The sequence below is a fragment of the Balaenoptera acutorostrata genome, chromosome 14 (genome assembly GCF_949987535.1).
Source record: "Balaenoptera acutorostrata chromosome 14, mBalAcu1.1, whole genome shotgun sequence".
Taxonomy (NCBI): domain Eukaryota; kingdom Metazoa; phylum Chordata; class Mammalia; order Artiodactyla; family Balaenopteridae; genus Balaenoptera; species Balaenoptera acutorostrata.
In genome coordinates, this window is record NC_080077.1 from 60,588,667 (window position 1) to 60,610,151 (window position 21,485).

At 43.8% G+C, this 21,485-nt stretch overlaps 1 protein-coding gene across 2 annotated transcripts in view; it reads left to right on the forward strand.

Moving 5' to 3' along the window:
* Window positions 1-21,485, forward strand: part of FAXC (failed axon connections homolog, metaxin like GST domain containing) — a 118,349-nt gene that overhangs the window by 23,241 nt on the left and 73,623 nt on the right. For both annotated transcript variants that reach the window (XR_009005186.1, XM_007169659.2), the window contains exon 5: window positions 7,921-8,144. Coding sequence is in view for 1 of the 2 variants with exons in the window: in XM_007169659.2 (XP_007169721.1) it covers window positions 7,921-8,144 (224 nt within the window). In the remaining variant the exon portion in view is untranslated. The remainder of the gene's footprint in view (window positions 1-7,920; window positions 8,145-21,485) is intronic.

Below are 21,485 nucleotides of genomic sequence, written 5' to 3' on the forward strand. Positions count from 1 at the left end.
TTTATCTTGTTCCAAAGATTTAATAAATAATTGCTGAGCCTACTTTTTTTGGCATTAATTGTTACTCCTGGGTTATTGCTCACCAAGTAGCTTTTACCTCTTCCACCAAGAGATTCACTCACTGTGGGGTTGATTGTAGAAGGTTCTTTGCCATCACATTCCTATTTCATCCATTCAGCTCTCTTTCTAAATGGAAAACTTGTCTCTTGGATTTTGTGACCGTCTGTTTTTCTTTTTCTTTTTCTTTTTCCACTTTCAGTTCTTGCTCACTTTATTCCAGGGCTGACCTGAAGCACCACTTTCTTCCCCTTCTCACTGCAGAGGGTGGGAGGAAGGAGGGAACCAGACAGAGAGTGGAGTCAGGGGTGCAGATCAGCCTGGGAGTGATCACAGACTCCGTGTGCCCAGAATGAACTTGGGTCTGTTCCTTATAATACCTGTGGAGAACTGCTGACCCTTCCCTCTCAAAGAGTGCAGGGGTTGCAGTGTGGACCAAAATGCATGAGTACAGGTGACATGCTTAGTCTCAGGGAAAAGCCTTTGAGGAACAGAGTCGTCTCACCTGCTTGCCAGGTTCGAGTCCCCGCTTTGCAGCGATCAGGGAAATGAAGAACCAGCACAGGCACCCAAACCCTCGGTGCCTTCCCTTGCTGAGGCCCCCGTCAAAGTGCTGCATCATTTAATGGATGGGCCCATTAATGTGGAGAGCTAGCCCTTTGTCAGCTGCCTGAAAAGCTGAAAACCTTACATTTAAGTTGATATTTTTCTACACTCTTTGTTTTCTGTAGTAGTTCATAAAATTTATATTCCAGTTAGAAAGACTTTGATCCAGCTAGATTCCCAAGTACCACCCATCACTGCTTCTTGCTCTGGGTTTTAGTGACGTTTTATATATGTTTACTGTCTGGTAGAAGTTCATCTCCTGCTCTTCCCTTCCCTTCTCTTCCTAATGAGAGGATCCCTGCTAATGAAATGGGGTGTGGTGGGGAGGGGTGGGAGGGAGAGTTGGGAGGTGGTACCCTGGTGGGGAAGAATCTTAATTTTACAGACTACAAACCCCCAAGTGCTTGGGAAGTTGCTTAGGTCGTTTGTAGTTTCTTCTCTTTTTTTAATTAAAAAAATACTTTTTTTGGGTTAGCTACTGTTTCTCATTTGTGTCTCAAGGGTCAATTTGAGGAACAGATAGTGAAGGTGGGAGGTCAGGTCTTGACTGAGATATAAATATCCAGTGAACTTTCAAAAAAAAAAAATCCGAATTCCTCCAATTTCTTTAGTCTCTAGTAGCGGAAGGAAAAACAAACTTTCTCTGTTTCATAAACTTTCCAAACCTTTAGCCAACACCTTGCTTTGGGGAGATCCTGAACAGGCTTTCCTGAGAGCTCTAAATCCCAGGGGAGAAAAGACACTACCCCCACCCCCCCAGCCCCACACTGCCCATGCAACCCATGGTAAGAAAATGTGTACCTGTGGAAACCGGGGGCCAGCATAGGGAACTGACCACAATATGTAGGGAAACATTACAAGTATGAGCTTTCCATGAGAGCTTGTTAAATTCTGACCATCAGTGTGCTCTAAGGTTGTGTTTGTACTTACAGAAGTGGAAGAGATGGAATCAATTGACTCAGTTGATTCAATTATCTGGAGTTTTCAGATATGTTTATTTTGGTCTGAAACCTTAAAAATACTCCACTTCACATATGATTTTCTGAAAAGCAAAGACATTGGAAGGCTGTCATTATATAACATCACAGAATTCTGAAGCTCTGTTAGGTCTGTTCAAATAAGCACACTCAGCTATAAAGTGGTTTTTCCTGAACTTGAAATCCATACGCTTGCATTATACAGCTATTATTGAAGATGAGGGAGATGGGTTTTCATTCCCTTTGTTCCACTGGATGCTCAAGTTAGATCTAATGCAGGGAAGCCGGTGTAAAGCGAAGTCTGATTACTGGAACGAAATTGAGTTTTGGTAACAGAAGCTATAGCTGCTTCTGTGTGACATACTGCCCCCTTGTGGACACTACTGAGTGTCTTGAGCGTCTTCCAACCCCATAGGGAAGTGTGCAGAGCACCGTTGTCAAACTATCTATAGCCATAACAGTTTTACCCGTAAAAATATAGGGGTTAGAATAGAGGATTCAAATTCATTTTTAGGTTGGCCATAATTTTTAAATTTTGATTTTGGCTTTTGGTGAATGGGAGAGATGGGATGCTTTAATAAAATGACTTACCCAAGATCTCCTTCTCTAAAAGCCAAGGAGACACTCTCTCCCTGATTACAGCTCGATTGATGTGGTCCCTTCTCCTTTCTTTTTTTGTCCCCCTCCACCCCTACTTTCAGATGTAGTGAGGACCCCTGTTTGGAGAGGCTAATCTAATGCCTGTGAAACGTGGTGAAATTACAGAAGCATATCATATGCTCTCGCACCCTTGAGCATTTAGAGTACAAGTGAAAGATGGCAAGGATGTAGCATCACCCAGAAAAGGGCATTCTCATGGTTGGGAAGGCAATATGCTAAGACTCATTCGTCAAACAGTAGTTTGCCATGGTTTGCAGTTTCTCACATGTGTACTAGTAGTCATTTCTGCTATGGGCCAGGCCTCATGTTAGGTTATAATGAGGGATGTCTTCATTAAAACATCAGAGGTCTGCTTTTCTTTCCTGCCTTCCTAATCTGCTTTAAAAATGTTTGAGCAGGGTTTACTCTTCTGTTCTAAGATAATCAATATTGAAAAAGGAAAAAGCCTCTTTGACCTCATTTTGTAGGAGAGACCAGATACATCAGTTGCGATAACGAAAATGAGTATCAGCTTCCTGAGAGAGGCTCTCAGAATGAGAAATTATTTTAATTGCTCAGCCTGGTCTAGTTTCCAAATTGGCCTTCCCCGTCCTCTCCAGTTAATAATTCATGATTCCGTGTGCAGTGGGCCTCTTCCCAGTGGAGAGTGAAGAGGCAGATCCCAGAAGAGAATGGTGGCAGCCCCTTCTTCTTCATTCTCCATAGGCATCTCTCTTAACATTTCTCTGTGTAAATATTGTCAGCCCTTAGAAACACTAACTTAGCAGAGGCTGGCTCAGAAGTGAAGGCTTTTCATTCAACTGATAATTCATTCTTTCAGCAGACTTAGTGAATGGATGACTACCCGTAGCTGGCACTGTGCTGGATGGGGGCGGGGAAGCAAGGTGACGAGGTGCTGTCCCTGTCCTCAGATGGCTCACAGGGCAGGGAGGCGCCCAGCTTGCACAGTGGCCAGCGCCGGGGGAGCGTTTGAAGAACCAAGGCCAGGCAACCAGCACCTGCTGGAGCGATGCGGGGAAAGCTTCCTGAGGAGATGGTGGTACAGCAGAATCTAGGGCCAATCAGGGTGGCAGGCGAAGGGGCCAGGTGGGAGGGGAAGATGAGGATGTCCAGGCAGAGGGGCAGCAATCTGCCAAAGTTTAGAGGCAAGAAAGTGGTGTCCGGGGGGGGGGCATGTGTAATTCTGTGTGGCGGGTGCACGGGAGGTGATGCAGGTGTTGGGGTCAGGCTGTGGGGAGGGATGGGAAGCTGGCGTGCCAAGCTAAGCAGCTATGGGGAGTTAATGAATGACTCTGAGAAGCAGCGAGGTACCATTCGATTTGTGTTTTAGGAGGCTTCTTGTGGCTGCCTCGGGGGAAATGGATTTCCGGAGGGCCTTGAGGGGCTGTCAGGAGCCCTGCAAGGAGGCCACTGTCCTCAGGGTTGAGCAGTGATGCAGCCTGCACTGCAGTGTCAACTGAGTTGGAGAAAAGGGCAAAGCCACAGGGTGACGGGCTGTCAGGAGTGAGGCGTGGGGAGCAGTGAACAGGAACTCCTGGGGTTCTTTCTGGTTTGGGTGAAGAGTAGCAGAATTGAAGGGAAGGAAGAGGATGAATCCAACTTTGGAAATGTTGGTCTGAGCTCCCGAAGCTCCTTCACATGGATCCGTGGACCTCAGGGCAGAGGTCTCATGGGCAGTCCTCACTTTGAAATCATGGGTGTGAAAATTAGATCACCCCATGAGTGACGTGTAAGAAGGTGGAAGGAATAAAGAGAAAAATCTTGGCAACGTGGAAGAGGTGAGAGGAGAAGCAGTAGAGACGTAAGCTAAGGGAGAATCCTAAGAGGATGATAGTGTTGGCTGCTGCCGAGAGTTCAAGAAAGGTAAAGATGGAAAGAAAATGTATTTGAGCTTTGCAATAAGAAGGGATTGTTGACTCGGACGAGAGTGGTTTCGGTGGAGTGGTGGGGATGGAAGACCCACCACGTGGAGAGTTTTCAGGAAGCTTGGGTGTGGGAGGACGTGGATTAGTGGTTGTTATGATATGGAAGCATGCATGAGTGATGTCTTTGACCTGTAGAAATTGACTGGACCTTGTCGTTTATACACACCTTATGGGGCTTGACCCTGGAAGAGCCTGCCTGGCCCTCATTTGCTTCTCTTCCCTGATACTGGCCTGTAATTTGGGGCACAGGGAGTGAAAGAGAGGAAAGAAATAGAGAGCAGGGTGGGAAAGAGAAGGGAAGAAGGCCAGACAGTTTCTGAGGTTACTTTTAGCTGCAAAATTCTGAATCTACCCAGTGTTTCTTCTGTGCCCTGCATCCGACCTGCTAACGCAGGTGGAGAACCTTACACCATTGCATTGGGGCCGGGAGGTGTTTCTCTTCCCTGTTCAGCTGTGTGGCCCAGACAACAGCTGCCTCTTCCCTCCCCACCTGCTCCTCTAACCCGTCAGTCTTCTCAGACTCTCTTGCCAGTGCTGCGTCCTCGTCTTCTGCCTTTGCCCTCATTTCCTGCTCTCAGAGGAGACCAAGTTCATCAGACGGGAACCTGGAACCTCTCTGCAGCCCCTCACATCTCCATCTCACAGAGAGCGGTGTCCCTACTTCTCTCCAAGCTGGCCCTTCCAGCCTGGCCTTCTAGTCTTCTCACTTACCCTTGAACTAGGTTTCTCCCAAACCACTCCTTACCCTAGAGACTTTCTTAGGCGACCTCAGCTCCCCTCACAGCTTTGAAACTGCCACCGCCATGCCCCTGCCCGTAAATTCTTTATCTTGAGTCTAAACCTATCTTGTGAATTCTCAACCCTCGGGACATCCTCCCTTGGAGGTTCCATGGAACCTTCAAATGCAACAGGTTAATTCATCTTTCACCACCTAAATCTGTCCCGCCTCGTGTATGCTGGTACTGGCTACCATCCACTCCAGCCATCAGCCTGGGAGATGGCTTCTTCTGTGGTTTCTCCACCTCCAGGCCTTTCCTCACCTTGCCACACATCTGAGTATGTTTCTCGTCTGCTTAAAACCTTTTGGTGGTTAAACTCTGCTTTCTGAATAAATCTTAGCACCCTTTGCGTCAGACCCCTCCTGACCCAATCCTTGCCCACCCTTCTAGCTTCAACTCTTACAAGCTCCCTCAGGCATCCCGGACCCCACCCGCCCGTCCTGAAGTTCTTGCAGTTCATAGAGCAGCCAGGGCTCTTCATGCACATGCCTTCTGCCTCTGCTTCATGCCTGGTGAACTCCTGCTCATTCTTCAAGATCAGCTGTGCTTGTGATAAAGCCCGTGCAATTTGTCTACAAAGAATGTATTCTTTTTCACATCAACCTGTCCGTTTACAGCCACCATATTCCTCATTTTTATGCCTTAGATGCTTCCTGGATGCTATTATTACCTGGTCATACTTAACTTAGGATAATTTAGTTTTATTCTCAGATCACTGACTTCCAAAATAATCAAGGATGGTATAGGCCTTTTATTGTGAATTTAGATCTAGTACAGTTAGAATCAAAGTGCTGATTATTCTAAAGAAATGTGAAAATTGACACCCTCATTACTGCAGGTATAAAAAGAAGAGCAAATAGAAAAGCATTTTGTTTGCATGTTTATAAAGAATCTATTAGAATAAATGAAATCTTTTATATCAAAAGTGTTATTGACTCTCTACATATTAATTAGTCACCATTGCAATGTACTTTTTCCTCTTTTCAGTCAAAATTTCTTGCTTCCTCAATACTTTATTTTGAGATCCTTACAAAAAGAGGTACACAAATATTTCTAACAAGATTTGTAAGCATCTTTTAAAAAGCTAATAAAGAAGAGTTGTGGTTGTAGTACAGAGTATGTTGAAATTGGTTGTGGGACTTTTCAGTAAAAATCAGGAAGGCTTAAAAAAATGAGAGAAATCTTTTTTTTTTCTTCTTATTTTCATACTCAGGAAAGAGCACTGAAAAGAATCGAACTATATAAAATGATCAAAATTTCAGGGCCTTCTTTTCCGCTTTTGTTTCTTTTTCTTGAGGTGGAAAGTAGCTACAGTTGGCTATCAACCCTTGCATTCTCTCTGTAAAAAATATTTTCATTCCTCTGATGTTTTCCAAGTGACCATTACTGCTGTATCAACCAACAGTGGGAGTAGGGATGACTCCAGTACAGCTTTTATTGCTCACTGTGAGGAAAAGCTAAAACATCTTCTGCCTGTACGCCTACAGCTACGTTTTTCTTAGCCTTCAGTAGGAAAACCTTTTAATTTCTATCTACCAACACTATGAACCATAAAAACATTCCTGCGATTGCCCAGGTTCAGAGAACAAACTCAGCAAAGGCCTGGGTGTTGCAACCAGCATAGCACACGAGCAGGGAATAGCTGCTGAGCTGTCCACACATATACGCAGGAGCCCCTGGAGGGGTGGGTGTTTGCCACGAGCACCACTCAGATGGGAAGACTGATCCAACCACGTTCCTTTGGTGTTCATGCTCGCTCCAGGGTCCTGGAGAACAAACCGAAGCAGAGAGCTGCCTTTCTGGAGAATGAATCATTTATGTACTACTTATAATTTATATGGTTTATAGTAAACATAGACAGCTGTACCTATTCCCTGATCCTGTCAAAAAGGCAAAAAGATTTCTTTTTAAAAACTCCTTTTATATCAGGAAATATAAAGTGCATACACAAAGTGTACAAGACAAAAATGTGCAGCTTAATTAATTAACACAGAGCATAAAAAAGAATAATGCCATCTGCAGTAACATGGATGGACCTAGAGATTATCCCACCAAGTGAACTAAGCCAGACAGAGAAAGACAAGTATCATATGATATCGCTTATATGTGAAATCTAAAAAAAATGATACAAATGAACTTTTTACAAAACAGAAATAGACTCACGGACATAGAAAACAAACTTATGATTATCAAAGGGGAGGAGGGATAAATTAGGAGTTTGGGATTAAAATCACGCACTACTATATATAAAATAGATAACCAACAAGGACCTACTATATAGCACAGGGAACTATATTCAATATCTTGTAATAACCTATAATGGAAGAGAATGTAGAAAAAGAATATATGTATATAAGTATATATATATTTATAAAACTGAATCACTTTGCTGTACACCTGAAACTAACACAACATTGTAAATCAACTATATTTCAATAAAAATTAAACAAAAAACCCCACAGAGCGCAGACCTTTGTAACCGTTACTTTGATCAAGAAAGAATGAAGCCAGCACCCCAGTCCTTGCCGCCTCCTTCCCGATGCCCCCCACCCCGCCACGTAGGTACTCGCTGTCTAAAAGCCTTTTAAAGTAGGTTTCTACTTGTTTTCTGTGGGGCTGCCTGAGAGAAAGCAGAAGCATGGCCTTGTGGGCTGGGGGATCTGCAGGCAGCTGCAGTTTGGTGGGATGGTAGCATGGCAAGCTCTCTGCATTTGTCACTGTTTCTCCCTCAGGCCCTAAATCCAGGCATGGACTAGAGTCTGTTGTAATATCTGCCGTGCAGACTGCTCTTTGGAAAATCTGCAATGATTCAGTCCTCCAGAGTGTGCTAAATTCCCAACCCCTCACTGGAAATTGACTCTGTGGACCTGCTATGTATCTAACGCACAGTAGTAACTTGTTTCCACGCAATTGCAGGACCTTAGCTTATTGCCAGTGGGTGGACAATCTCAATGAGACCCGGAAGATGCTCTCTCTTAGTGGTGGCGGTCCCTTCAGTAACCTGCTGAGGTGGGTCGTGTGCCACATAACGAAAGGAATCGTGAAACGCGAGATGCACGGCCACGGCATTGGCCGCTTCTCAGAGGAAGAGATTTACATGCTGATGGAGAAGGACATGCGGTCTTTAGCAGGGCTTCTGGGTAACGTACCATGTCTTCTATTCTATATTTTCTATCCTTACTTTTTGCATGATTAGTAAAGCACTGTTAGTTTACTGACTTAAAGTTTTATTTTTGTTCATTTCTTTGCTTCCACATGTAGGCTGCAGTTGCACCATTTAACCAAGTCCCCTAATTTTCAGGAGCACATGTCTCTCTTTTTAATCACTAGAGCATGACTGTTTCTAGTGTGGCGAGGCCTCGTGTAAAGAGAACGTGGAACATGGTGTAGCATTACTAACTGGCTGTAAGTGATGCTGGCGTTTCTGAATGTGTTGTGAGCCAAGGGGGATTTTGAGCAAGGAAGCTCTTCTATTTATGAACAGGTCAGGGTAAAAGGCTGTTTATAAACACATCTGCTCAGAAGATTCGACTGGGTACTGTCAACATCAAGCTAAGAGAGATGCTGACCCAGCCCGAGTACACGTGCGACATTTGACATTTTCTCACCTCTTTCATTTCCCTTTGTAATCCGAGTCCTCCTCTTATTAGCATGTCTTAACTCTTCTGGTTTTGTATTTACTGCACCCAGTGGGTTTAGCTGTATTGGGAAGCCTCTCAAAGAGAAGCGCAGAGCGGCATCTGTTCATGGGTGGGTGAGGACGCTGAGCCGGGTGACACGCGCTTGCTCACCTGGTCGGCTGGAGGTGGCTGGGCTGATGTGACTTTGTACTGGACAGAGTTTGCGTCTCAGCTCTGACAGATCACAAGCAGATCATTTGAATTCAGGAGCTTCAGTGTGTGGAAGGACGGCCTCTCCTGGGAACAACTAACGTATACGGAGCCAAGGTCATAGGACCTAGTCCTTCGGGGCTGCTGATTTTGTCTGGGCACAGTGGGTTTTCACCGACCCGCTCTCAGTACCTTCATATCTATTCTGGAGCACACTAGGTACTTCACCTCCTCCAGGAAGTGGGGTTTGGGATTTGTTTTGTTGAAACCTACCTGGTGCCGAGGAACCTGGGGGCTGTGCTGGGTGTAACCACCCCTGTGCAGGGTGACCCACTCTGATGGGCTCCTTCATGCTCTTCGCTCCACCTACTGGACCTGGAGTCCTCCCCTGAGCCTGGCCTGCGGGGGGAGAGCCCAACAGGGCATGCAGCTCTTGGCCAGCTTTGTCATGTGGGGGGTTTGATGCCGCTGGGCTCCTGCTCTAAATAGACACTCAGGAGCCCTGCCTGGCTTGGAGGTTGACGCTGTCTGGACCTCCTGGTGCTTTGCGTCCCTGGGCCCAGGTGGGCCTGCCGGATGTAGGTATGAATGGAATTTGCCTTGAGTTTGCCTCGTTCCTTTGGAAACTCTCAGCCTCACACAGAGCAGGTGCACAGAGGGCCATTTCCTCCTAGCAGTGGCTCTGCCTGCTCCTGGCTTCCTTCCCAGCTCACGCTGTTGGGAGCCCCAGAAAGCCAGGAGTGGAGACCCTGAAGTGATGACAGCTCATTTCTAACAACAGTGCTCGTTCCTTAACCAGAGCGGGCTGATCCTCTCCCTTCTAGAGCATTTTTGGTTGGGAGAACCTGGGGGCAGGGTGGTAGCAATAATAACGATAACGCCAGTGTCTCTGTGGTATTTAATGACTCAGAAAAATGCTTCCACCCCAGTGATGGTGAGATGGGAGACAAATGAATCACTGGTAGCTAGGCTGTCAGTGGCAAGTATTCACAACAGCATCCCAAGTCCAGGTGGTTTTCTAGGATGAGAAACTGGGTGGGTTACTTGCAAAGCTGGATTTTACTAGAGTTATATTCTGTATGGGGGCCCAGGGAGCAGTCTAGCTTTGAACTCTATCACAGGAGAAGCACTTCTTCTGCATTTGGGGAGGGAGAGGCTCTGGGGCCGAACATCATAGTTTTTCTTACTAAATGAGGCAGAAAGCAGCTATTTCTCCCTTCACCCAGGGTTATAGCTTACTTTTAATGTCCAGCTGCCTAAGAGACTCAAAATGCAAAATGACTTTTTATTGAGCTATTTCAAGATTTGGGGAAATTGTCCAGGGATGTATTTGACTCATTAGGATAAATTAGTTATTGCTGTTTCAGTTCAACTGACTTCAGTGATTTGACACCTTCTATGTGCCAGGAGCTGGGAGATTGAGTACAAAGATGAGTTAGAGCTTGTTCCCGCTCTCAGGTGCCTATAGTCGAGTGGGAGGGATGAACCTATAAGCCAGGAGCACGCAAATTACAGCCCATAGCTGGTGGCCTATTGTTGTTGTTGTTTTGTTTTTTTAAATGGCCTGTGAGCTAAGAATCATTTTTGTTTTTTAAAGTGCTTCTATAGCACCTTGGTTTTTGGGGGTTTTTTTGTAATTTTATTTTATTTATTTATTTATTGCTGTGTTGGGTCTTCGTTTCTGTGCGAGGGCTTTCTCTAGTTGCGGCAAGTGGGGGCCACTCCTCATCGTGGTGCGCGGGCCTCTCACTATCGCGGCCTCTCTTGTTGTGGAGCACAGGCTCCAGACGTGCAGGCTCAGCAATTGTGGGTCACGGGCCCAGTTGCTCCGCGGCATGTGGGATCTTCCCAGACCAGGGCTTGAACCCGTGTCCCCTGCATTGGCAGGCAGATTCTCAACCACTGCACCACCAGGGAAGCCCCAAGAATCATTTTTACATTATTAAAATGTAAGGAAAAAATCCAACAGAGATCAAATGTGGCCTGGAAAACCTACAGTTTTTACCATCCGACCCTCCATTGAAGAAGTGGTTACCACGCACAAGTGCACAAGTCAGGCTGCGGTAGGGCCCGTGATAGAGGTCTGTGCTCCCAGAGGCAAAGAGGCAGGAGAACCGTGCAGGGCTGTAGGAGAGGTGGCAGCTGTGTTGGCTCAAGAAAGTAAACAGTTGTCCCCATGCAGAAAATAAGGAAGGATCTCCCAGGCAAATCATGAGAAAAGGAGTCCTGGGTGAGGGGCATTTTGGGATCATGGTTGAAATGAAGATCAAAAGGTAGTTGTGGCCATATTATAAAGGGTAATAATTATCATGCTCAGAGATGTATACTTTATCATACAGGAAACATGGAGGTGTTGCAGATTTCTGAGTATAAGAGAGAAAGAGCCATGTTTGTGATTTTAAAAAGTGGCTCTGTTGGTGTCTTAGAGGAGGGATTGGTCCAGAGGTGTAGCTGGTAAAGAGAGACTGAAGACAGGCAGCGAATATCTATGGATATAGTTTAAAAAATTCTAATTAAATTCAAATAAAATAAAAAATTAAATTTAAACTAAATAGAAATCAGTTAAACAAAATTAGTGAATTTTAATTTTAGTGTATTAAAAAAACTCTACAGCCAGATCAAGTAGAAACTGAATAGAAAATATGATTTGATGATATAAAATATATTAACAACATTAATTATGAATGGCTAGGAGGAAAATCATAATTTCTCAGTACTGAAATGGCATTTGAAAATGAAACTCAGGATCCATTCCCCATAAAAACTCTTAGTAAAAGACTAGTTCCCTAACTTGAAAAAAGAGTGTCAAGCCAATAGCAAATGTCATATTTAATGTTGAGCCACTAGGAGCATCTCCAGTAAAATAAAATACAGAACAAGGCTGCCCGCTTTCATGTTATTTAATGTACTTTTGGGAGAGCCTGACAACATAGTTGGACAACATGAAAAAATGATATCTTCATGTCGGAAAGGAGGAATCAAAATTATTATTTACTGAAATTAAGAGATTAAGTAGCTAAAATAATGTAGAATCAACTAAAGTTATAACAGATAATGGGAGTGTCCAGTAAGTTTGCAAAGGTTACTTACAAGTATGCAGACATCTATAGTTTTCTTGAGTATCGGAAATAAGCAATTAGAAAATATAATTTAAAAAATCCACTCACAATAGCAATAAAAATTAAAAATATTAGAAATAGAATTTGTCAGAAATATTTAGTACCTAGAGAAATAAAAAAAACAATCCTAATAAGAGAGAGAAGGATTTTTAGAAAATGGAGGGTGTACCTTGATTGATTGATTGATTGACTCATTCGAGAGTGATGACCCGAGAGCCAGAGGCAAACCCCAGCTTCCTCACTAACTAGCTCTGAGACCCTGGGCACATTTCTTAACTTCTCTAGGCCTCAGTTTCCTTATGTTTGAAATGGGGACAATCAACACGAGAAGACAAGTAATACATGTAAAGTGCTCAGAACGGTGCCTGGCATGTTGGAAGCAATCAAACAACAAGCAAATTAAAGTACAAGGAGAAGAGGAAATTCAGGAAGGAGAGGTTCAAGGTGCTGTGAGAGCTGATAAGGGGAGTCGCCTAGTGGTCAGTGCTAGTCCCTGTTTAGTTCTGCGTGGTCCCCTGACCCCTCTTTTTTTTTTTTAAATAAATTTATTTATTTATTTATTTATGGCTGAGTTGGATCTTTGTTGCTGTGTGTGGGCTTTCTCTAGTTGTGGTGAGCGCGGGCTACTCTTCGTTGCGGTGCGCAGGCTTCTCATTGCGGTGGCTTCTCTTGATTCAGAGCACGGGCTCTAGGCATGCGGGCTTCAGTAGTTGTGGCATGTGGGCTCAGTAGTTGTGGCTCATGGGCTCTGGAGCGCAGGCTCAGTAGTTGTGGCACACGGGCTTAGTTGCTCCGCAGCATGTGGGATCTTCCTGGACCAGGGCTCGAACCCGTGTCCCCCGCATTGGCAGGCAGATTCTTAACCACTGCACCACCAGGGAAGCCCGACCCCTCTGTTTAAAGAAGAGATACCCTCCATGTAGAAAGTGCTTGATTGTCACCTCAGGCAAGAAGGGCACACGTTGTCTATTTCCATCCTCCTCCCCAAAGGGTAAGAGTCCGAAGAGCATGAAAGATGTAAAAATTAAAAACAAATGGTTAGGTTTTGGGAAGCAGTGTGGGTGGAGGCAGGCAGCCTCGTGGCCGCACAGGAGGGAGTTCTGGAGTCAGATCCCTGGGCTCAGACCTTGGGCTCCACCACTTGCCAGCTGTGCAACTTCACATGAATAACTTAAGTTTTTTTCACCTGCAAAATGGGGGTCGGAACCTAGAGAGTGTGAGGACTAAAGGTGATAATTTATGCAATATACTTACTACGGTGTCTGGCACATAATAAATGCCAAATAAGTATTAGCTATGACCATTATCACTTTTACAGATTTTGTATGTAATACAAGTTCACTAGGAACATTGTTTTCTGGGGAAAAAATGTTTGTGAAGAAAACCTTTTTTCTGATTTTTAAATTTATTAGTAAATTATAGAAATTTGAGGGACTTCCCTGGTGGTGCAGTGGTTAAGAATCTGCCTGCCAATGCAGGGGACACAGGTTCGAGCCCTGGTCCAGGAAGATCCCACATGCCGCAGAGCAACTAAGTCTGTGCGCCACAACTACTGAGCCTGTGCTCTGGAGCCCACGAGCCACAACTACTGAAGCCCACGTGCTACAACTACTGAAGCCCACATGCCTAGAGCCTGTGCTCCACAGAAGAAGCCACCGCAATGAGAAGCCTGCGCACCGCAACGAAGAGTAGCCCACGTTCACAGCAACTAGAGAAAGCCCGTGCGTAGCAACGAAGACCCAATGCAGCCAAAAATAAATAAATAATAAATTTATAACAAAAAAATTAAAAAAATAAAAATATCAGAAAAGTATTTTAAGAAAAAGAAATTTGGTAAGGTTCAGAAAAGCATAGAGAAGGAAGATTAAGTCCTTAATCTTATAAAGTACTGCTAACCACAGTTACCATTTTGGTGTGTATCTTTCCAATATTTTTATGCATAATTTTGAATCTTATATATGATTACCTGTATTATATATGTATGTGTATTTGTGTACACACACATATATAATTTTCCAACCTGTCTTTTCCCTGTTTAATATATTGCACATATTTTCCTCTATTATTAAGTATTCTATACCATGCAATTCTGTGTGCCTGGTATCACATTTGATGCCATAAAAGCTGACTAAGATTCATCAGTAAAACTCTGTTTTGCCCTCTGCCTCGCTCATATTTCTGTCCTATTATTATTAATCCTGAGTCTATAGGTATGCACATGAAGTGGAAGGAAAATAAGACAGAATGAACATAAGAAATATGTAGCTGTATCCCTCATTAGCATAGAGATCCCCAGCTGTGGCCATTAGAGATGAGATTAAAGTAAGAATAGAGGATGGAATCTGGTATAAAGTAACAGCACCCATTTGGCTGATGAGGAAACCGAGGCACAGGAAGGTTGAGTGACTTGTCCACAGCCGCACCAGTCGTAAAAAGTAGAGGCAGGAATCAAATCCAGGCTGTCTGACTCTAATCCCCTGCTATTTTCTGGCCCAACAGCTACCCTGCAGTTCCTTGGGAGCTGAGACTTAAAGTGGAGTGTGTGTTATGTTATGTCAGGATGACTCCTTTAGAGCGTTGTCTGAAGTTGCCAGAACTTTAACTGGCAAGTTAAAATGTAATCTCCAAGGTAATTTTACAAGCTGTTTTATGGTGCTGATCTTGGAGGCTGAGAGCAGCACAAACTGTGGAGTCTCATCATTGATGTCGTTTCCTGGGCTTTGTGAGTTGAAGTCACCCCCATCCTGAGGATGCTGGCTCCCAACAGAGATGTGTTAAAACTCCAGGCTGAAGTGTACAAGTACTTGAGGAGAAAAGGTCTCTTTTTTAGGAGCTGTTATTGAAAGAGCCAAGTAATAAAGTGGAATTTGTAAATGAAAGTGAGAAAAACAAGCTGATTTCCAGCAAACTATACTTGACTAATATAAAGTGAAATGCACTTTCCCCTCCTGGTCTGAAGCCTTTTGTTGAGCCATGAAAATGGCTTGGGGAGTCTTTATTTTTCAGAGTCCTTGTTGCCATTGGGTTGGCACATGTCAAAGAGCCAAATCTATTGGTTATTTTAATAAACACCAATGTGTGATCTTGGCTATTTAATAAAGAGGAAAGGGATGCAAAGTAGTGCTTCCTTTCAAAGGCAGCAAAGTGAGTCACTTGCCACATGTGCTTCATGTCACCCTTTTCAGCACGTATAGTTATAGTGTGGTATAATTTTTCAGAATGACTGTATTTTGCTATTGAACTGAAAAATAAAATCATTTAAAATTTATTTATTTATTTGTTTATATTTCAGGTTGTAAATAATTTTATTTTTTAAATACATAGATATTCAACTGATCACTTAGTTCTTTAGTTAAATAATATATAGAAGATTAAAACTGGCTTTGTGATTAGTAATAGAAAATCTCTAGCCCATTTTTAATCAGAAATGCCTCTGGGGTTCCAACCCTCCAGACTGAAAAACCTTGCTATGGAGCAGAAGTGGTGATGTGGTATATTAATTTTGTATCCTGCAACTTTACCGAATTCACTGGTGAACTCTCGTGGTTTTCTGGTGGCATCTTTAGGATTTTCCATGTATAGTATCATGTCATCTGCAAACAGTGACAGTTTTACTTCTTCCTTTCCAATTTGGATTTCTTTTATTTCTTTTTCTTCTCTGATTGCCGTGGCTAGGACTTCCAAAACTATGTTGAATAATAGTGGTAAGAGTGGTCATCGTTGCCTTGTTCCTGATCTTAGGGGAAATGCTTTCAGCTTTTCACTGTTGAGTATGATGTTAGCAGTGGGTTTGTCATATATGGACTTTATTATAAGAGAGCTGGTCTCAGAGAGCTGGGACTCCAGAGCAGGAAGCCGGGCTCGGTAAGAAATAGATTGGGGGTCTTGTAGCTGCAGCACGGGAGCTGCTGTCTTTGGGGAGTGTGGCTTAGGTTGTTGCCAAACTTTTTCTGCATTTTTAAAAAATTTATTTATTTATTTATTTACTTTTGGCTGTGTTGGGTCTTCGTTGCTGCGCGCGGGCTTTCTCTAGTTGTGGCGAGCAGGGGCTACTCTTTGTTGCGGTGCATGGGCTTCTCGTTGTGGTGGCTTCTCTTGTTGCGGAGCACGGGCTTTAGGCACGCGGGCTTCAGCAGTTGTGGCATGCGGGCTCAGTAGTTGTGGCTCGCAGGCTCTAGAGTGCAGGCTCAGTAGTTGCGGCACACGGGCTTAGTTGCTCCACGGTATGTGGGATCTTCCGGGACCAGGGCTTGAACCCGTGTCCCCTGCGTTGGCAGGTGGATTCTTAACCACTGTGCCACCAGGGAAGTCCTTTTTCTGCAGTTTTATGCTCCATGTCTTGTGGTTCTCAAGCTTCTCCTAGTCACAATGCAAGATTGCAATATGATTATTTTGGAAAGCAGCTTTTGTCAGGTGGACCGGAACTAAGGGTTATTAAGGAAGGTTGAGGTGGCAGCTCCTTGTGTGTGGGCATTGGGGGTGGGTTGAGGCTGGACCTGAATTTCTTCTCGTCTCTAGCTCACCCTCGGGTTCAGGCTGGGGAAACAGGCTGCAGGATGGGGGTGTCGGTGGTATTGATAGTTCAGACTGTTACAAAGGGGTCTTAAAGAAGCCGTCCATTTACCTGATTGTGATGAAGCAGCACAGAGGACTGAACTCTAATGTTTGTTTGCTTTTGACTGGACTTTTATAGACCCTGCATGGTGACACAGCACTTATGTCATGGGAAAAGCAAATGAATAATTGGCAGCTAGAGTTGGTTTGGGAGACGTAATCATATGGGGGAGAATAATAAAGGTACAGTTTCAGTTATGAGGCTCAGCTGGGCACTGTTGGTGGGCAATAAATAACTGCTGGACAAATGAAGGAAAGAATGAATGAATGTCAGGACACGTTTAGCAGGTGGCCAATGTGGCAGTCCAGGATCTGTGGATCTGAGAGTACTTTCTGAGCAAAAAACTGAAATTTGTGAATGCTTTTAAGAGGTAGGATCAGAAATAGTGCTGGGCTCTCTAGGTGGAAACTGCAATTTCCTATCAAAGAATGTTCTTTTTAGCCATGGCTAGAGACCCTAGGAAGGAGAGTATACTTGTAATAATTAGAATGCAGACGGAAAGATAATGCCTTTGACTTAGGACTGTATGAGTCTGACTGTATGGGCACACACGCCTTCAGCTCTTTGAGAGGGGCTGTGAGCAAGTTGGGGACAGCCCTGGCTGCTAGAACTGCCGCCTGAGGGAGATCTTGTAATATTTATAATAGCAACACTTGTGAGAAGTGCCACCCTGGAGAAGTACCAGGTGCAATGAGGACGTTTTTTGCAGGGGAAACTGACATGGTCAAGGCTACTTTGAGGGGATGACATTTAAGCTGGGCTCTGAAGATAAACGGGGGTTAGGCAGGCATGTGTGTGGGGAAGAGGAATCGGATGTGGCAGGGAGGAGATGAGCATGGAACATGGAAGGAACTTTGCCCGTGAAGGCTCTGAGTGGAAGAGCAGCTGGGGGCCTTCAAGGAATGAGAAGATGGCCAGTGTGTCTGGAAACTGTGTGAGAGCAGAGGTGTGGCATGAGGTGGAGGTAGGCAGGGGCTAGATCATACAGGCCTTCCACGTCACGTAAAGAACGCAGGCTTTGTTCGAAGAGCAGTGAAAGCCATAGGAGGTTGAAAGTAGGGAAGAGGCGGGACCTTATTTACGCGTAACGCGCTGGAGGGGCCGAGGGTGGATTCGGGGCCCAGTGAGGAGGCTGGTGCAGTCCAGGAAAGGTAAGATGGCGTTTGGACTACGACCATGGCCATAGAGTTGGGCATAAAATTTAGTGATTTTAAATGTGTGTGTGGGCGTGGGAGGTGGTGATGGAGAGGGCAGGGGTGAGGAATAACCAAGTTCTCAACACAAAAATTGAGTAATAAGCAAAGTAGCCATTCCCAGAGCTGGGGATCACTGGAGAGAAGGGGAGGATCACGAATTTCACTTGTGGATATGCCGAGTTTCAGATCCTGGGAGACAGGTGCCTGAGTGGAGAGGAAGTATATGAAAAAGGCAGCCTTTTGAGTTAGTGGAGAAAAGATAAATTAATTCAGTAAAATGGTGTTGGGACAGCTGGCTAACCATCTGGAACAAAATAAGTATAATCCAGACTTTGTCATATACCTGAATAAATTCCAAATGGATTAAGCACTTCAGTGTAAAAAATAAAACCCTATAGATGCCAGGATAAAATACGGGAAACATTTATATAATGTTAACTTGGGAATATTTTTCTAATAATGGCACCAAAGGGAGAAACTATAAAAAGAAAGGTTGAATTGGTGGATTACGTGAGAAAAGGAAAACAAAAATCGCCATAAATAAAGTTAAAATTGAAATGGTAGGTTGAAAAATGTTTGTGACATGTGACAAAACAGTATTACTGAACTTGTGAAGAACTTCCGCAAGTCAGTAAGAAAAGTGAGTGCCTGAAAGGGAAAATTGGGCAAAAGACATAAAAAGGTAATTTGCAAAAATAATACGAATAATAAACACATGAAAAGTGTTCAACTTCTTTAGTGATCAAAGCAGTGCAAGTTAAAAAATCAGGCACCACTCTGTCAATCAAACTGGAAAAACCTTTTTTATTTTTTTAATAGTGTGAAGTAGCTGCAGGGGTGTGGAAGAGGCACTAACCTCTGTTGGTAGGAATAAAAACTAATACTTTCTGAAGTTGAGTTTCACAGTTTCAAAAGTCATAAAATTGTACATATTTATCAATACAGCCGGCTGTTTTTATCCGCCTGGGTTCCGCATCTGCAACTCAACCTAAGCGTGGATCCTGTACTATGTTTAGGATCCGAGATTGGCTGAATCTGCGGATGCGGAACCTGCGGATATGGAGCGTTGAGTAATGGACTTGAGCATCCGCGGATTTTGATATCTGCGGGAGTCCTGGAACCGATACCCCGAGGTACGACTATTTACTAGATAATTAAGCCTGTTGGGGTTTTTCCTAAGAAAAATATTACGAAGATTTTTATCTATAAAGAAGATTATAATACTGAAACATTGAAATCTTATGGTTGTTAATAGTATGGATTTTTTTTTTTTTTTTGTCCAGAGTGCTTGGTTTTTGTTTGAGATGGTAACAGGAAACTTAAGTTACTAGGCACTCACAACTCTCTCTTTCCCCACCCTCCTCTGCCCCCCTTATATTGTCAACTTTCCCTTCTTTTAGAGCAGCTCAAGGTTTAACCATGGCAGAACACATAAAAATTGGTATATCCTTAGGTGCCCACTTGTGGATCGTTTGTGAGTAATTTGCATTTTTCTCTAGAAAGAGTGATGCATTTCATCAGTTCTCTCTGGTCACAGGCATACCCAAAGAAATTATTATTACTGCCAAGGGTGCTCTATAGAGCTGAGCAGAAAGCTGTAATGTCAGGAGATTGAGGTTTGTGGTTTGTAAGAGAGCTCAGGACATTTAAAGGTTTTTTAAGGATACGAAGTTAAGTGACAGCAAGGATAAGGTCTTAACACTCAACTCATAATTTGCTTCTATATAGAAAGTTGAATTGAAATCTAAACTAGGTGAGAAGGTCGAAAGAGAGCATTTCAATATTTTTTAACAACTAAAGACTAACAAGCAAACTATTTGAACATGATTTTTGTATCGGTTATGCACCGGGTGCTATGTTAGTCTCTTGGGAAAAAAAGACGAATAAAAATGGTGTTTACTTTTAGGAAGCTTATAATATAGCAGAGCTCACGTTTCTAGGCTCAGACAATATCCTTGGATGTGAAGAATTTCCCATGTGATCTTGGAACTCTGATTGTAATCTTTCAGAAATGAGGAGGCCAGGAAAAATGTCAGAAGATAGAGATAGGAAATCATCCCTGTTTCCAAAAGGGGATGGAGAAAGTAGATTCTCATAATTAAATAAAACACTAGAATGAATTATTGAATAGATGGCTGGTTTTCTTGAAGGACTATTTTTGGTTCATTGTGAATAAATCATACCAAAAAGGACTGTAGTCCTCCCTCGGTATCCACTGGGAATTGGTTCCAGGACCTGCCGCTGATACCAAAATGCTCAGATGCTCAAGTCCCATGGTTGACCCTTTGTATCTGCGGGTTCCACATCACTGAATTCAACCAACCTCGGATCACATATGTATATAGTGTATTTATTGAAAAAAATCCGCGTATAAGTGGACCTGCAGCAGTTAAAACTCATGTTGTTCAAGGATCAACTGTACTGTGTTTTCGTGACTTGCTGGACCTACCAATTGGATAGACGATCCCTTGATTTCTTCAGATCACTGGAGACCGCCTCTCATGATATGCTTGTGCAAGATGGCTGGGTTTTGCAGGGGGCTTCGTGGATACATGTGGTGCCACCAAGGTTTCTTGAGAGGTCTGGTTGGGGGGTGGAGAGAGGGAGTCCTTGATGGCTGGATCTTTCCACCCTTTCTTCACCTAGAGCAGCTCCTGTGTTATCTGTTTATGTTTGGGGAATCTCTTTCATTTTGTTTGATAGAGAACTTCTACCAAAGAAAAAAGTTTGAAAGCCCCTGGAGTAATTGGTGGTGGGTGCATGCTTGGTTGAGTATCTGTAACCGCCACGGTACCCATTAATGGACTGATATCACCTGAATCTCCAGGGACGCTGCTCTTGACTTTTCTCCAAGACCTGTTGACAACTTCAAAGACAAGCTTAATGGTTTTTGAATGACTCCAGGGGGAAGGATAGCTAAAAGTTGGACAGAAAAATCAGGAATCAAAGCTGTCAGCCTTAACAAGAAGAAACCTAATAGGGATAAATGTCAAATTCTGTACTTAGGTCCCCAAATTGAATTGCACAGGGTGGGGAGAGGCATATGAAAAAAGATTTAAGGATTTTAGTTGATTTCGATCTCAGTGTGTCACCAGCATGATGGGCTTCCAGAGGTGCTAATAAAAACCTAGCCTGTTTAAACAAAGCATAATGTCTCGGCTTAAAAGTTGTTTCCTCAAGGAAGCCTTTCTGGAACTTTCTCCCAGAGTGTGTCAGGCAAACCTGTTCCATGCTCCCAGGCCCCTGGTACTTTCTTCCCCAGAGCACTCCCTGTACCTTCTCTGCATGGTAGGCTTGACTGTCTCCTCAGCTGGACGGGGCACCAGGCCTGGTGGGTTGGTTTCTGTCTCTAGGGCCTGAACAAACGCCTGGCACACGTTAGGCTTTCAGCAAGTGTTTGTTGAACAAAGGATGCAATTTTCAGTTCTGGGAGCCATCTTTTAAAAGGAATGTGGCCAAACCAGGGTATATTCAGAGAAGGGTAGTTAAGAAGGTGGTTAGTCTCAAAAAATTTTCCTATGAGGAATTTGAATATACTGGGCATGGATAATGTGGAAAAGTGCAGATATAAGGGTCATAAACTAGCTTTTTTCAAGTGTTGAAAGCGGGTCGTGACTTAGGCGTTGTTGCAGGTGTTGGGCATGTTTGGGCAGAGGAAAGGACAGAGGGGGACTGGGGTGTGTATGAGGTAAAATAACAGATTGCAACTCAGGGTGAGACC